At 34.5% G+C, this 17,328-nt stretch overlaps 2 protein-coding genes across 2 annotated transcripts; both read left to right on the top strand.

Annotated features, from left to right (window-relative positions):
• The first annotated feature begins 336 nt into the window (after positions 1-336).
• LOC145030311 (uncharacterized) lies at positions 337-2,536 on the top strand. The gene is made up of 7 exons (XM_078978699.1): positions 337-451; positions 527-825; positions 920-1,040; positions 1,367-1,564; positions 1,724-1,846; positions 1,929-2,047; positions 2,138-2,536. The coding sequence occupies exons 1-7, from the start codon at positions 337-339 to the stop codon at positions 2,534-2,536; spliced, it is 1,374 nt and encodes a 457-aa protein (XP_078834825.1).
• Positions 2,537-4,589: 2,053 nt separating this feature from the next.
• On the top strand, positions 4,590-8,795 carry LOC145032434 (auxin response factor 4-like). Its single transcript, XM_078981243.1, has 12 exons — positions 4,590-5,313; positions 5,408-5,464; positions 5,714-5,878; positions 6,005-6,089; positions 6,186-6,276; positions 6,386-6,550; positions 6,645-6,764; positions 6,842-6,917; positions 7,004-7,169; positions 7,247-7,995; positions 8,088-8,278; positions 8,384-8,795. Exons 1-12 carry the CDS (start codon positions 4,978-4,980, stop codon positions 8,541-8,543), a joined length of 2,361 nt encoding a protein of 786 aa, XP_078837369.1. The 5' UTR covers positions 4,590-4,977; the 3' UTR covers positions 8,544-8,795.
• Positions 8,796-17,328: the final 8,533 nt, after the last annotated feature.

Below are 17,328 nucleotides of genomic sequence, written 5' to 3' on the forward strand. Positions count from 1 at the left end.
ACATCTTACTCATACCTCAAGGCAAGTCACCGGTTGTCCGCATGTGACTATGGATATCCAAAAGAAAGTCATGGCATCAATTAACGAAAAATATAAGATACAAAAGGAAAAGAAAATAAATATAGAAATTCTTAGATCTTACACAGTTGATCTTTCTGATGAAGATGAGGATGAGGAAGTCGTTGTATAAGAAGTTAGTTCAAAAAGAAATGTTTAAAAAAAAATTGTGGGTGCTAGCAATGTGCGAGGTCCTCTCGATTTAATTTATCAGACTAATCATGAAAAAAAAAGCAAAGTTCACTTGATAAAAATAATCCAATAAAAGAGAAGTTAAAGATGAACGCTTGGGATAAAATTGCAACTTGGGCTTATTCGGTTGGTTTACCCTTCAATGCCGTAGGTGAGAAAGGTTTCCAAGATATGATCAATTCCATTGTTGAATATGGAATAGGTATTTAAATGTGATTAAAGATTTATTGGTTATTTTATTATTACTTAAATACTTAATTTTATGACTTTATATTAGGTATGCCAGCTCCATCTTATCATAATATCCGTGTCACATTGATGAAAAAACATTTAGAAGATACTCAAAAGTTTGTGGATTCATTCCGACCACATTGGGAGGAATATCGGTATAGCATTATGTCCGATTTTTGGACAGACAGTAAAGGAAGATGTTTGATAAATTTCTTAGTCAATTGTCCTCTTGGAACGGTTTTCTTGAAATCAATTGATGCATCAGATCATGTAAAGAATGCTCAATTGATCGTGGAAATGATAAATGAGGTGATAAAAGATGTTCGAGAGGAGAACATTGTGCAGGTAAATTTACTTTATAAATTTCTAAATATTATTTGTTATTTTAAATTTAAAATCATTTTATTAATTTAAATTCTTTTTTCTTATTTTCTTATAGTTCATTACAAACAATGGGTCAAACTTTAAAGCTACTGGAAAGATTTTAGAAGAGAAACATCCCAAGTTGTTTTGGACTCCATGTGCAACACATTGTGTGAATCTCATGATAGGAGATATTGGTGAAAAAATACCGAAGATAAAAAAAAAACTTTGGCTGATGCAAGAGCAATTGTGGTTTACATTTACAACCACAGAAGAATTCTTAATCTGATGAGGAAGGTGACGAAGAACAAGGAGTTACACAGGTCTTGTGTAACTAGGTTTGCAACCCAGTTTTATACAATTCAGAGTATCCACGAGAATCGACATCATATTCAAGTATTGTTTGTTTCTGAAGAACGGAAGAAAAGTGACTTTGCAAAGAAGTCGGTTAGAAAGAAAGTTAAGCGAATAGTTGCAAAACAGGAATTTTGAGACAACGTACACTTTACTTGTCATGTGCTAGCTCCTTTGGTGGATGTGGTTAGATTGGTTGATACGGAAGAGAAGCCATGTATGGGTTACGTCTATGATGCAGTAGACAGAGCCAAGGAGCAGATCAAGAAAAATATGACTGACACGCCTAATGAAAGAATGATCACTAGACTTTGGGCTATGATTCAAGCAAGATGGAGCGACCAACTTCATCACCTGTTACATGCAGGTTATATTTATTATTTTGATAGAATTTCCTAGTTTTACTATTAAATTTTTATTGAATATACAACTGGATGTTACTTGAATCCCGCCATTTTTCATGGGGAAAATTCAAAGGAGATACGGAAGAACAGAGACATTACGACGGGACTTTATGTTGCTATAGATCGTCTAGTGCCTGATAATGATGACAATGATAAATTGAGGCAAGAGTTGAATCTATGCATTGATTCAGTTGGGCAATTTGGATCTCCAGCTGTTATAAGGGCTAGGACAAAAGTTGCACCATGTAAGTAAAACATTTTTAACATATTTACATGTTTTATATCATAAATTTTTATAAGGTCATTTCATTTATTTATAAAATGTAGATATATGGTGGCGTACTTATGGGATCTACACGCCTTTGCTCCAAAACTTTGCTATCACAGTCCTTAGTCATACATGTAGTGCTTCAGCTTGTGAACGCAATTGGAGTGCATTTGACAATGTAATTGGTTTCTACCTAGTGCTTTTTATAAATAATATTAAATTTAACTTATTTACTTCATTAAGTAATTCTTTTATTCTTTGTGTGCAGTTACATTCAAAGAAAATAAATTGTCTTTTGCAGCAAAAACTTAATGACCTTGTATTCATCCAATACAACATAAGGTTACAAAGGCATTACAATTCATTAAAATCCAACAGATCTTTGGATCCTATTTTATTGAGAGATGTAGAGGAAAATGATGATTGGGTTATACCAACAGAAGTTGAGCTTCAAGAGTTTGTTGATGGTAGAGATGGTCTTCTTTGGTCAGCTACGCAAGAAGCAATGGGAAGAAACGAAGAAGTTGGGGTAACAACTAGGAGAAAAAGAGAGCGCTATAGAGATGATGTTGATGATGATATTAGAATTGAAGTGAATGATCTTGATGAACAATTGGATGCCTTGGTTGATGTGGACTCAGAGGAAGATTTCATGGCTTACGATTAGATTATGTTTCGATTAGATTATCTTTAAAACATTAACACATTTTGAATTTTCTAGTTGCTATTATATTTATATATGTTTTACGTTAAGTAGTTATACTGTTATTATTATTATTATTATTATTATTATTATTATTATTATTATTATACGTAATAAAAAATGCCGATATCCCACCGATATTCTACCGCGATAACCTATATATCGAATATCGGACCTTGATTGATATTTGATTTTCGACCGCTATAACTGCATGACAGTTCTCCCAACTGGTATGTTGATTATAGAGCTTTTGCACATATTGCTCCCTTTAGTAAAAACATTGATTCGATCATATCTTATTTGAGAAAAGAAAAAGTCATATTTGGTAATGGTGATACTTTACGTTTATCTTATGTAGGTCACTCATCTATCTCTCAAAATATCAACATACTCAACGTTCGTTCTCGTTGTTCCTCGTTTAACAAAAAATTGCTTGTTGTTAACAAATTGACAAATAAATGTTATACATACATCTTTTAGAAATATTATACATACATGTGAAGAAAAACTACTATATATCTTTTTGTTGGAATAAATTTTCCATAAATGATCGATTGATGCATTTCGTAGACTAGAATGAGAAAAAGCGAAACCGGCCCTGGACCGAACCAAAAGTACCTATAACCGGGCCGGTTCCCCATTCCAGTGTTTTTCAATTTGTAGTTTTTGGGTAAGAACCAGACCGAATCCGCAAATCATTAGTAATATTGGATCGTACTAGTATATATGAAAAAGATTTATTTTTTCTTGATCGACATGAACTATTTATGAAAAGACCGTATATATGAAAAAACCTTATTCAATTATAAGCTTTTATAAAATATGTTACTGTGTTTCAAATTTTTAGTATGTATTTAAATTTTTATATGAATTCGATATATAAATATTGAACTTTGTATTTTTGATTAATTAATAGAATTTAATATATAAAATATTAAACATTATATTTAAATTATAATTAATAGATAAAATAAACTATAAATATATAAAATAAAAAAGAAAAATTAAAACCGACATTTGAAACTTTAACTACATTTTAATAGAAATGAATGATGTTTTTCTATATTTAGATGAATAATATTTATATATCTCAAAATAGAGATATAAATGAGATTGTGTCAAAAAAAACTACGGGAGAAAATAAAAAAATTGGGATATAGGGTGAATTGGAGATCCTCAAACGAACTTGAATTAACTTATTAATAAACTTATTCATTAACTAAAAACTATTTTGTTTATAAACTTGTTCATTAACTAAAAACTATTATGTCGAAAAAAACGATGGAGAAAATAAAAAAATTGGTATATAAGGTGAACCGGAGATCTTCAAGCGAACTTGAAATAACTTATTAATAAATTTATTCATTAATTAAAAACTATTTTGTTTATAAACTTGTTCATAAAGTGAAAACTATCTTATAAACTTGTTTACAAATATAACCTAAATTAATAATGATAATAAAATAATAATATACTAAAAAGTAAAAATCTTTAAAAGAGTTAACCAAAAAATGAAAATGGTTAGAACGAAAGATTGATAGTGATATACTAATCCTGCTTATGTATATAACAAACTAACGCTTCCTTTCCGAATTTAACAAAATAAAAACGAAAAGAATAAAAAAGAAAAGAAAAAAAAACAAAAACAATTTTATTTTCTTCGTGTTTTTGAATTGAAAAGAAATGAAAGGAAATTGAATAAATTTTTTTTCTTTCTTTCAAAATCCTCCAAATCTAAAGGAAATATAAGAGGAAAAGTCAACCTCTCATTTCCTTCCATTTTCCTCTTTTAATAGAACACGAAAACATCAATTTTTTTTTTTTTTTTCATCCATATTTTTTTATTTTCTTTCGATTAAATTGAACCAAGAACGAAGGGTTTATACTTTATACACGAGTATCTCTCTCTTCAAGGAAACTGAGATAATTTTTATAGGATTTTGTTAGGTTGGAAAAAAGTGTTAGAAGTTAAAAAAGACATAAACCCACATTGGCTTTTTCTGCCTTTTGTTTCGACTTTTGTTTCTGTGCTACCTATGCATTTGTCTATGTCTGCCTTCCTTCTTCTGCTTCCCCTCCCTCTTTTAACTCTCAAACCAACATAATGGGTTAGCAATCATACTCTCTCTCAATTTCCTCCCAATTTTTCTTCTTTCATAAACTTCAATCCTTTTTTTTTTTCTTCTTGTTTGGTATCATCAAAAACCATGTCTTTTCATTTTCTTCTTGCCTTTCTTGATTTTTTTCCCGTGATTTGACTTCATTTCCCAATTTTCTTGGCCCCTTCAAGATCAAGAATCACTTGATTGTTCTTATCTCAAAACCCCACCTATTCCGTTCGTTCATCTTTTTTGGGTTCAAGAATCACTGGGGTATAATTGCTAAGAACTGAAGTTGGGTTTGTGATGGAGATTGATCTGAATCATGCAGTGACTTGTCAAAATGCTGAATCTTTCGGAAATGGAGGGGTTTCATCACTGTCAACTTCATCAAACTCCTCAAATTCTTCCTTAAAGTCCCCGAATTCAAACCCGTCGTCTTCAGTTTATAGGGAACTTTGGCATGCTTGTGCTGGCCCTCTCACCTCTCTCCCCAATAAAGGAAATGTGGTTGTTTACTTCCCTCAAGGTCACTTGGAACAAATTGCTTCACACTCATCGACTCACTTTTCACCCATTGAAGTTCCTTCTTTAGGTCTTCCTCCTCAGATCTTTTGCAAAATTGTTGATGTTCAATTGCTTGTAAGCTGTTCACTTTCCCCTTTTCTTTGTTGGGTATAGTTCTCTTTCACTCAATTTCACCTTTTTTCTTGCTTTTCCCAATTCCTGAAAACAGGCAAACAAGGACAATGATGAGGTCTACACAAAGCTCGCTCTTTTGCCTCTACCAGAGGTAAAATTGGGAACCATTTTTTTTGTAGTTCTGTACTTAAATACGTGGGAAAATTGAAAAAAAAAGCGCTTTCACAATTTCTTGTTTCTTTTGATGTTTATACTAATTGTGGTTCTTTTCGAATATCTTCGTTCGTATGCAACCTTTTTGGTAAAAGCACTTAGTTTTTCTTTAATACTATAAATTAATTCTTGTGAAATGGGAATTCTATTTTTAATTTTGCAAGGGTGGATTGGCGAAAATTTTCAGGGAAATTTGCAAGAAGGAGAGGAGGATCAAGAGGAAGGTGGTGGGGTTACACCCACAAGATCAACCCCTCAAATGTTCTGCAAAACACTCACTGCTTCTGATACATCCACTCATGGTGGATTTTCTGTCCCTCGAAGAGCTGCTGAAGATTGTTTTCCACCTCTGGTTTGATTCTCATTACTTTTTTTTTTTTTTAACGTTTTCCATGTGCAAGATTTGACCAAATTTGTTCCATATATGTGTAAATCTAGTTTTATGTAACTAAAACGCACGTGCCGTTTGAATTTTTAGGATTATAAGCAGCAGAGGCCAAGCCAAGAACTAGTTGCTAAGGATCTCCATGGCGTCGAATGGAAATTTAGGCACATCTATCGAGGTGAATTTAGTCAAGTAATTTAGGGTTCTGATTAAAACGAAAAAGTTTCATCTTTGATTCATACATTTATCGTGAAATGGAATCATGTTTTTACAGGCCAACCGAGGCGACATTTGCTTACGACAGGTTGGAGCATCTTTGTAAGCCAAAAGAATCTTGTTTCCGGTGATGCAGTTCTCTTTCTTAGGTATCTCTTTCTAGCTTCTAAGTTTCAGTATTCAGAGCCTCTGAATGAAACTATTCAAAGTTCAGTATTCAGAGCCTCTGAAAAATCAATTACTCTGTGGTGGTTTTAGGGGTGAAGGAGGAGAGTTGAGGTTGGGAACTCGAAGAGCTACTAGACCCAAAAACATTCTTCCTGATATCACCATGAGCAACTTGAATTCTTATAGCGACACTCTTGCTTCTGTCGCTAAAGCAGTGTCCACCAACAGCATCTTCCATGTTTTCTACAGTCCAAGGTACCCGTTTCATCTTCAAGAAAAAACAACTTTGATTAATTAATAATTCTTTTTTGACTTATTTTTGTTTATAAAAAAAAAAAATGCAATGCAGGTCTAGTCGAGCGGATTTTGTTGTTCCTTACTCAAAGTACATGAAATCAGTGAGTAATATGATATCAATTGGTGCAAGATTCAAAATGAAGTTCTGTATGGATGAGTCTCCTGAAAGAAGGTATGGCGTACATGTGTTACAATCATTGAAAGATTATTTATTTATTTATTTATTTATTTGTTTTTGTTTTCATGTAGGTTCAGTGGAGTTGTGACTGGTGTAGGTGATAAGGATCCTTACAAATGGAACAACTCAAAATGGAGATGCCTTATGGTATATTCTATAACTCCATTAAAAGAAACAGTTTTATAAATTTGGATTGAATTGTATATTTACTATCTTTATTGGATTGCAAACAGGTGAGGTGGGATGAAGATATTGGAAATGATCATCAAGAACGAATATCTCCATGGGAGATTGATCTTTCTGGTGGTGGTTTCCCTTTGTTAAACATCCAATCATCACCAAGACACAAGAAACTGCGTGCAGGTTTGCATGCAACTCCTTCTGGACACCCTGCAACTGGTATGATAATGAATCTTTCTCAAAAAAAAAAAAAATTCTAATTTTGAAACTTGAATCCTTAGATTCTTTTGTTGCAGCACGTGGTGGATATGTAGACTTTGAGGAATCGATAAGATCCTCTAAGGTCTTGCAAGGTCAAGAAAATATAGGTCCGATGTCACCTCTATATGGGCGTGATAAAATGAATAACTCGTTGAGCTTGGGGGTACAACCCTCGATGCATCCGAGTTTCCCTCCAAATGGGATGATGATGATGGGGAAATCAAGTACAAATTTTGTTAGTGAACTAATGAGGACACATCATCAACCACTCTCAACCACTTCTTACTCGGGCTTTCTGGGATCTGACAGCACTACAAGATTCCCGAAGGTCTTGCAAGGTCAAGAAATTTGCTCGTTGAGATCATTGACTGGTAAAATACCACCCAACATGGGTTCGTGGGGCCTACCACGAACCCATGTTGGGAACAATGTTCTCAACATGAACCAAAGTTTCTACCCACTTGGTTCTGAAGGCGGTAGAAACTTTGGTTTCCCAATTGGTGATGTTTATGAGGCAAGACCGAATCCGGGTCCCGTCTTGCCTACAAACTTCATGCGATCTCACATCATCCCACCTTCGGTTGAAAGTGGGATAATGAGAGATAATAATGTAGCTTCACCTCAGCTTCCAAATGAGAAAAATGAACAACCTAATTCAAGCAGTGAGAAAGATGATGGTGCTTCAGATAGCATAGAAAGCAGCTGTAAACTCTTTGGATTTCCCTTGAATGAACCTCCCACATTGCTAGATGCTAAAAATTTGAACAAGAGGAGTTGTACCAAGGTAAGGATCAATGAATCTCAAAATTTCCATATGCTATACACTTGGTATTCTTTTTAACTTGTTTAATATTGTTTTGTACTTTTGTTGTGTAGGTTCACAAACAAGGAAACAAAGTTGGAAGAGCTGTTGATCTGTCTAAAATGTCGAGTTATCGTGAGTTGTTCATGGAGCTAGAAGCTTTGTTTAATATGGAAGGTGTTTTCAGTAATCCAGATGGTGGATGGAGACTACTTTATACTGATGAAGAGAATGACATGATGGTTGTTGGAGATGATCCATGGGAGTAAGTACTTGCGACCATATCTATTAGCATTCATGATTCATGAATAAATACAAGAAGAATTGAAGTTATAATTTGTATTTTGTGTTTGTAAATGTTTGCATGTAGTGAGTTTGCAAGGATGGCTACAAAGATACATATATACACTGCTGAAGAAGTTGAAAAGTTGATGAGCAGTGGGGTGATTAGTGACAACACAAGCTGTTTGGAGGAAGCACCAGGTGTTGTTGATACGGCTAAGTCTTCGTCAGTCGGGCAGCCTGATTAGTCAGTCGGGCAGCAGGGATTGATGACCGGATTATGGAACTGTTGCATGGGTGTTTTGTAGTAGTATGGTTGTTGTTTATGTATGTGTTTTGTGCTAGGCCAAGAGAACTATGGAACCTTTGTTTCTAAAAGCAAGTTTTAGGTACTTGCTAGATTTGGATGCTGCATCTGCATGCAGCAGTATGTAAGCAAATAAGTTGCATACTTTGGTTTGTGTGATGCTTATTTATGTTAAGTGTGTGTTTATCTTAAATGTTCTTATTCGACATTCAAAAATGCGTCTCAAACCTGGTTCTCATATTGGTTTGTGGAATTGGATAATTCGGTTTTATTTTAAGAAAGAACCCTAAGCATACTCGTTACAACATATGACTTGTGAGCCAAACATCCAACAACCAAGTGGGCTTATAGGCTTGGTGTATTGCAGCTGTAAAGGTGCACAAACATCAATTTTAAAATGGTTCTGGATAAAAAAAATTATTTTTTAAATTGGTTATAGAAAAACCATTTTTAACTTTTTTGAAAATGAAATTTTGCTAAAAAATCTTAAAAACGGTTCGGTACTTCTTTAGAAAACCAATAAAAAATTGGTTTTTGATTAAAAAAGAAAACGGTTCCTAACCGACAGTTTGGTTTTTATCAATAGGTTAAAAAACTGATTCATAGTGTGTAACATGTTGGGTTATGGAGAATCTAAAAGACCATAAGGGACACAGTAAAACATTTAATCCTCATACACCAACCATAAATCTATGTTCTACCTATCTTTGTAACTTAAACATAACAAGAAGGAAACACAATTACATAACTTTGCAATCGTTGAAACATTCGTAGATCTTGATGGAGTAATGAGTCCTAAGAGCGCAACATAGAGCTCCTCTTTCGTAGTCGCACCCAAGGAGCGGATAAACAACATCCGACAATACCCCATAGATGAACACCATGAATGACCAACAACAAAAAACTGAAACAAGGCCTACACGTCGCATAGAGCCCTTTACGCACGATGTAGGTGGCTGCGATTTAGGGTTTCAAGAATCAGAAGATTATGCCGAATACTAGGGTTTTTCTAGAGAAATTTAATCTATTATGCACAACCAAATCTAGCTCTAACAAACGAGCAAGAACTTTAGAATTGGATACGAGTCATGGAATTGACCTTAATAATGAATTCGATGAAGAGTCATTGAAAGTCATTGTTCAAAGCTTGATGGGAAGGGGCAAAGCAAAAAGGGTGGCACATCGTCGGTAAAAAGCATTGGTGATACGTAGGTCGTCCAAGTACTATCGGCCAAACGTGATGAACATATTCATTTTATTAAATAAATTGAATTCAAACAACAAATCATTATCGATCTACATATTTTGAAGACACCACCTCGTCTGGATCTTCTTGCAACACCTATTTCCTGGTTTTCATCATGTGCTAAATGTAGAAATTCAAATTATGGGTCTACGTTGCACGTAGGTTTAGCTACTTCACACGTAGCTGTTCTTTTCATGAAAACCCTTATTTCAGGTATTGGGCCATATATAATAACATTAACTTCTAGGGTTGTTTTATTTGTTGGATTAGATGTCTAAGCCATTAACTAAGTTCTTATAAACTTAAATTATTAGCAAAGTCATTTTGAGTTGCCCTCAAACTTAGTAAGAGTCTGGAATGCTATTTGGAGAGAGAGAGAGAGAGAGAGAGAGAAAGAAAGAATGTGTGTGTATATGTATATATGTGTGTGTGAGTGATTTATTAATAATTAATAAATTAATTAGAAATTAGAATAAATAATTTATTAATGTTTTTTTAGAAAAAAATATTAATTAGAAATTATACTGTTTAATTATAAATTAATCAGAAATTAATTGGAATTAATTTCATGATTAACTAGAATAATTAAAAATGGAAGGACAAAAGGTGACAATATTCAAAAGTTGAACATTGAGCCACTCTAGAATGTCCCTAGGGTTGGATGAAAAATTCTAGAGGTGTTCTAGATAGTTCCTAGAGCCTTTCTTGGGCTCTAAGAAAACTTAAGGGGAAAGCAAAGAGATAAAACTTATCCACGGAAACCTACATTATCCAAGCATCCTTGATCACCTATATAAACCCTCCACCACCCGCATAATTTCGGCCATCTCTTCTTACCAAGGCAAAGAAGAAAATCATCTCATATATCCTTTCTCTTTAACACTCTCCAACTTCTAGTGTTTGGGTGTGAGTCATATGAGGCACGAGATTTATGGTATGACTTTCTGAAGTTCTAAAAAGAAGGAATTCAAGTTTATTTACAACAATAAACTAAATGCATGTTTTTCTAATAACCCATCTCAATTTCGAAAATAGCAAATTACTTTAGGGTTTCTTAAATTAAAATTGTTGTTTGCAAAGTGAGAATATAGAACCTTAGGGTGTACGCAAACTTAAGGTTAATGTTTTTTTCCGCAAAAATATGATTTTTAAAACATATAAAACTCATTAGTGATATCGGAGCGGATGTTCTTTGTGATCTTGCACAAAGTTAAATAAGATCAAAAACCCTTTGGTGGTGATTTTCGTTTCGGGCATGGGTTTTAGAAACCCTAGCCTCTTTTTAGTTTTTTTTCTTCGAAATTGGTACGTTCTTTGGGATTTCGTTGTCTTTTTTTTTTTTTTTTTTATTTTTTATTTTATTTTATTTTTTTTTTTTTTTTATAATTATTATTTTTAAATGCCTTAAAATTGGATAATTATAGATTTGGTAAATCCCAAACCCTAATTTTGAAATTAGAGGGTATTAGACTAGGATTAAATTTATTTGATTAATTGATTAATAGTAAATAAATTGCTTAATCCTTATTGATTTAATTTGAATTGAATTACTTTTATTAATTTCGAAATTTATAAATTAAACCTACTATTTTTGAAAAGTTTTGAAATACACCTTATATATAATATTAAAAGCTAATTACTATATGTATAAGACTAAGTCAGTCGGATCTCTAGTATGCCTTATTCACGAATTCGAACTATAAGGGGGTTACAAGGAAACTGCTTATAGAATCATAGTTGAATGGGTGTGCACTCTTACCCACTGCTTCCTTGTTTGGTGGATGGTCGTTAGCAGAATGGATCTGATATGACATTAACTTCATTAAAAGTATAATTCTATTAAAGTAAATAAAACACTTTTTTTTTATAAAATCACACTCTTATTTACTTTAGGAAAAATGTGAAAAGTATGCTAATCCATAAAACTACACAATATACTTTGTAGTAGTTAGTGGAGCGTGTGTGGCTAACCGACACACTAATAGTGACTATTAAGAGTAATAATGAGCATCTTAAAAATTATCATTGATTAATGGAGCATGTGTAGTTAACCGATACATTAAAACGAGATGATAAATGACATTGAGTGTGCCAAACACATTTGTATGGTTATTGACATCTAGTTTGTGATCATTGGTATCCCAGTCACAAATAATAGAGCATAATTTGAGATTAAACATGTCATTGATAGACTCAATGAATTTCAAAAGATCTAAGAATTTCATAGTTCGAAATTGGTGAATTGCTTTTACGTACCTTTATAAATTCGCAATAAGATTACGACATCCTTCTTCTTAATTGTGAATTGTTATTTTGGATCCTAGCCTTAATCATTTATTAACGGTTAAAATATTAAGGATAATTGTCATCTAACTAAAACTATTCTTTTTCTCAAAAGATGTATACTCCTGTTGATGCTTCTACTCCATTATTTTCTACCCACCATTCGGGGTTCTCTCTTCTCTCCATTGTGTCCAAAGTAACATTTGATGGCTCTAACTACAATGATTGTATGCACAACATAAGGATGGATATTCGATTCGAGGGCAAAGAATATTTCCTTGAAGAGAAACTCATTGAAGTCGATGAAAACACTTCTACTCTTGAAAAACTAGCCTCCTATATAAAACACTACGATGATGCAACAAAAGTTGTTTGCATCATGATCGCCATAATGACTCTTGAATTGCAGAGGTTCTATGAGGATTGTTGATATTTTGAGATGAACAATGTAACATCCCAAAAATAAGGCCATACAATTTCATTTTTAATCACATAAAAACAATGCTCCAAACATTATCCATACAAGTTTAACAAAGAAAGTGGACGAGTATTATTTCAAATCAAAGGAAATTATAAAGTGCGGAAACATGTGGTGCGTGCCCTGTAATCATCTGGAGCTCCCTTATTTGAAAACCGAAGTACCTAAACACAAACTGAAAACCGTAAGCACAAAGCTTAGTGAGTTTCCCCAGCATACCACATACAACACAAACATACAATAAACATACAGTGGGCCCCGACCGGTTATTGGGCCCCGTCCGATCATCGGGTCCCGCCCGGTCATCGAGCTGGTCTCGGAAAGCATATAACACATACACATGTAAACATGTAAACACACAAACATATAACTCGCATACAAGATACTCATCAGGCCCTGTCTAGCATCGAGCCCCGGTCTGTAAACATAAAATACATAACACATGCAACAGTCACGTAGACTACAAACATACTAAGCATAACATACTATGGGCCACCATTGGTGCCTTCGACCCACTAAATACATGGAAGGTAACTCACCTCGCACCGATGAAGTCCCGCGAATAAATCTCTGGTTGCTGGATGACAGATCCCCGAACTGTCAATCATCAAAACAATACCCAATTAACCATTTGGGTTTCAATGCATAACCATAAATCCACACTTTAGGTAAAAGGACCATTTTACCCATTACCTAGCTTGGTCTAAGACCAAGGTCCAAACTCATATTCTGAAGGCCCAAAAGCCAAATAATCAACCAAGGCCCAACTATGGCATAATTTTCCAAATTGGGCCTAAACCCCTCACATTGGCCTTACCCTAAAGCCCATCCAAAAATCCTAGTCCACATACTTGTTCTTAGATAGCCCATCAAGAATCCAAACATCTAAGCCCAACTCAAAACCCAACACAATTAGGGGTTTGACATAAAATGGCGATTAGTGTTAAGTAAAACACTTAACTTTTTAAGGACTTAATCTATTAAGTCCATAATTCTACTAGGTCATTAATACGATGTGGTCGGGCATAAGTCATAATTTCAATCCAATCGTCCAAAACACGGGTCCCGACAAATCCAAAACTCAACATCTCCAAAATTAGGGTTTTCTAAACCCTAATTAGGGTTTCCAACCCAATCACAAGCCAATTAGTCTAATGGTTAAGTTTTTACATTAATTAGAATCTAATAAGTCGGGCACCTCCCACTACCACCTTGGGTGGTGGTGGTCAATGGCGGTTCGCGGCGGTAGCCACCACCCCACAGTGGTGGTGGTTACGGTATAAGGCCCAACAACATCACAAGCTTCTCACTCATCAGACCAAACACATACACAAGCCCACAGCCACCCATGGTGGCAGCTGGTGGCGGTATAAGGTGGCAGCCACCACCTCATGGTGGTGATGGTGGGTTTTCCTTGGTTTTCCGGCCACAAATTGCTCATACAACAACACAATACCAAAAGCAACTTATATACTCGAACACACATAAACTCAGCCACCTTCCATGCGGCTGACATCGCTGGAAAAATACATAAACAGTGGCCAAAGGCCACCATCGGCATTAGTGACGCACATGACGTCGAACACGCAGAAAGGAACAGAGGAAAGCAGAATGGTTAGTCTTAATGAGAACCTTCTAGTCGCACATGACCCATATTTCTCCATTCACAGCTTCCTCCTTCTATCTCGATGATCTCTCCGGCTGCTTAAGATGTCTCCGATAGGAGGGGTTGTTGTGGTGGCGCTCAACGGCGAGGTAGCTGATGATCAGGCGGCGATCGGTCTCAATAAGGCAGAGGCGGCTGAGAGGCTACATGATGGTGGCAACTGGAGAGAATATGAGTTAGGTTTAGGGTTCAGTATCCACCAAAAATAGAGGGAAGAGAAGCGGGTCTAAATCCCATCTACTCTTTCAAACATGAGCTCAATTTTGCAAGTTTGTCCCCTCCTCCACACAACCTTTTCAATTTAAGTCCAATATTTACCAAACACCCCCTGACTTCTGAAAAATCTTTACAAATCAATCCGAAAATAACACTTAACCCTTAATACTCAGAAGTTATGACATTTAACTCCCAAAACCAACACCTTGTTAAATTATTATGGATTTAAGGCTTAAAAATATATAAATTACCTCTCGGGGTTTAGGGTTTATTATTTATTTATTTATTTATTTATTTAATTAAATTTCAAATGGAATGTTACAAACAATGACCTTGTGGAAAAGTACCACACGAGTGCTCGTCAAGAAAAATTTAAAGTAGTTAAGTCCCTCATGGCTTGCAAGATGAAAGATGGAGAGTCTGTCTACAACCACATGCAGAGAATGCAAAGATACATGGAGCGCTAAGTCAAGCTCAATGTGCATTTTGAAGAGTAGTTGGCTATAGAAATGGTCTTAAACTCCTTGCCAAGTTGTTATGATCAATTTATATTAGCTTATCATTTGAACAGCACAAAAACCGCATTAGCCCAACTCTACAACTTGCTACAGACTGTTGGGTCGAGATTAAAGGGGAGGAATTTGGCCCCTCCTACTAATGCTCCTGTTCTCTTCGTTGATAAAGGCAAAGGGAAGAAAAGGAAGACCCAAGCTAGGTCATCAAGCAATGTGCCAAAAACGAAGTCCAACTTTAACATTCCAGCTGTCAGTGACCCCAAAGAGGTCACTTGTTACTATTGCAATGACAAGGGCCATCGGAAGAGGAGCTACCCCAAGTACTTTGTAACATCCGATTTTCATGTATTCTCATTTTAATCCTTATTCTATTCAAGGTTTACACATTTAGTCCCTCAATGTTTTTAAGTATTTCAAGGCCAGCCCGTATGCTGGCCGTACGAGGATGTACACACAGTGTACATGTGCGAGGAATGGATCTGGGAGTGTCATGCTAGTATACTGGGCATACGCTTGGTACGCATATCGTACAAGCCTAGACTCCAAACCCTAATTTTAAGGCTTGTTCCCTATTTAAACAATCTTATATCCCTTTGGACCATCATTATCAGCCACCATTTCCTTCGGAAACCCTAATTTTGAGTCTAAGTTGCTTGTATGAGTTTTGTGAGCTTATTGAGTGATTTTGGTGTATATTGTTGAAGAAGGAGACTAGAGAAGAAAGAGTGGTTGCTAGTAAGATTGTAGATCCATGAACCTTTCCTCTCTGTGCATCTTTTTCAGGTATAAAGTTTATACCTTTATGAGTTTTCTATTTGATCTACATGGTTGAAGTTTTATGAGATTTTGTACCCAAGATTGGACCTTTATGAGTTTGGAACACTCTAGGGACCTTTAGCTGTCCTTTCATGCATTATGGGACTTGTAGATTCATAAAAATGGTTGTTTGATCACTCCATATGGCTCATGCATGAGTAGAGTAGCTAAGAGTATGTTGGAAGTTAAAGTTTGTTGCTTTGGGTGCTTCCTAGCTATGCAAAGGCTTAAAGTCGATGACTTTATGGATTAAGATACCTTAGGATGGTTAGATTTGAAATTGGGTTAAATGTCTTAAAGGATTAAGACGCAAAGTTGTTGGAAAACTGAATCAACAGAGTATGTCAGGCATACTCCTGTCTACGCCCCGTGTAGTCCGGTTCGCCTACGATTTGGCTGTTATTCGAGTAGTACGCCCCGTGTAAGAAGAAGTAGGACCAACATACACGTAGAGCAGTTGACTTTCTTTGACTTTTGACTTTTGGTCAAGATTTAGGTTTTTGGACCATGAGAAGGGCAAAATGGTCTTTTTGACCTTAAAGGATTTAGCTGTGGGATTTGAACTCTTTAGTTGAGTTTTGGACCTTAATCATTAATTATGGTTAATTGTTTCATTGATCAGGCGGGGTCTAGTACCCACAGTTCAGGTTGAGATATACTGGCCGTTAGTAGCAGGCGAGTCTTCTCCCAATGCTCGTGAGTCAAAGGCACCAATATCGGCTCACTAATTTGTGTATGTAGGATGCTAGTTGTCTTTGTGACTCTTGCATGTTTGTATGAGCTTATGTGGTAGAATATATGTATCTGTGATGACCAGTTGGGTCTAGATGTTATTATTAGAGTAAATTACAATTTTAATCCTTATGGTTTGGTTAAATTCGTATATTCAGTTCAAACTTTGAAAATTTAACAAGATGTATCCCTGTGGTTTAAAGAAATTGCACTGCACATCCATAATCCACTTAAAAAGACCATTATATATATATATATATATATATATATATATATATATATATATATATATATATATATATATATATATATATATATATAATTATTCAAATATAATGTTAATGTTTTTTTATATTTTTTACGTTTATATTTTTCTTGACGTTTTATTTGAATATTTTTCCTTTTTTTTTTTGATGTTTTGTTTGAATATATCTTTTAATGTTTTTTTGATCTTTTGTTTTTTAGATATTTGTAAAGCTTTAATGAATATTTTTTGTATAAAAAATATAAAAAGGTTAGTTAAATGAGAATATATGATTAACACATATTTGGTATATAACTATTTATTTTAATAAGATTATTGTTTAGGCTAACCGAAATTCAAAACGAGTGTCAATAATTTCGAGTTCAATTTTTTTAGTTTTAGATTTTTTTACATTTCATTTCGAATGAAAAATGCTAATCAGAATTCATATAATTCAAACACATGTATCAATGTTTACATGTTCATTTTTTTCCTTTTAGAATTTTTGTTCGTTTTCGAGTTATATGGTT

This window comes from Lactuca saligna, chromosome 2, assembly GCF_052625555.1.
Source record: "Lactuca saligna cultivar CGN05327 chromosome 2, ASM5262555v1, whole genome shotgun sequence".
NCBI lineage: Eukaryota > Viridiplantae > Streptophyta > Magnoliopsida > Asterales > Asteraceae > Lactuca > Lactuca saligna.

Excerpts from the sequence above, each read along its gene's own strand:
- LOC145030311 (XM_078978699.1), top strand. The coding sequence starts at position 337 with ATGAACGCTTGGGATAAAATTGCAACTTGGGCTTATTCGGTTGGTTTA. Across the intron at positions 826-919 it reads GAGAGGAGAACATTGTGCAG|TTCATTACAAACAATGGGTC; the intron begins GTAAATTTACTT and ends ATTTTCTTATAG. Across the intron at positions 1,041-1,366 it reads TCTCATGATAGGAGATATTG|CTCCTTTGGTGGATGTGGTT; the intron begins GTGAAAAAATAC and ends GTCATGTGCTAG.
- LOC145032434 (XM_078981243.1), top strand. The coding sequence starts at position 4,978 with ATGGAGATTGATCTGAATCATGCAGTGACTTGTCAAAATGCTGAATCT. Across the intron at positions 5,879-6,004 it reads AAGATTGTTTTCCACCTCTG|GATTATAAGCAGCAGAGGCC; the intron begins GTTTGATTCTCA and ends TTGAATTTTTAG. Across the intron at positions 6,918-7,003 it reads CAAAATGGAGATGCCTTATG|GTGAGGTGGGATGAAGATAT; the intron begins GTATATTCTATA and ends GATTGCAAACAG.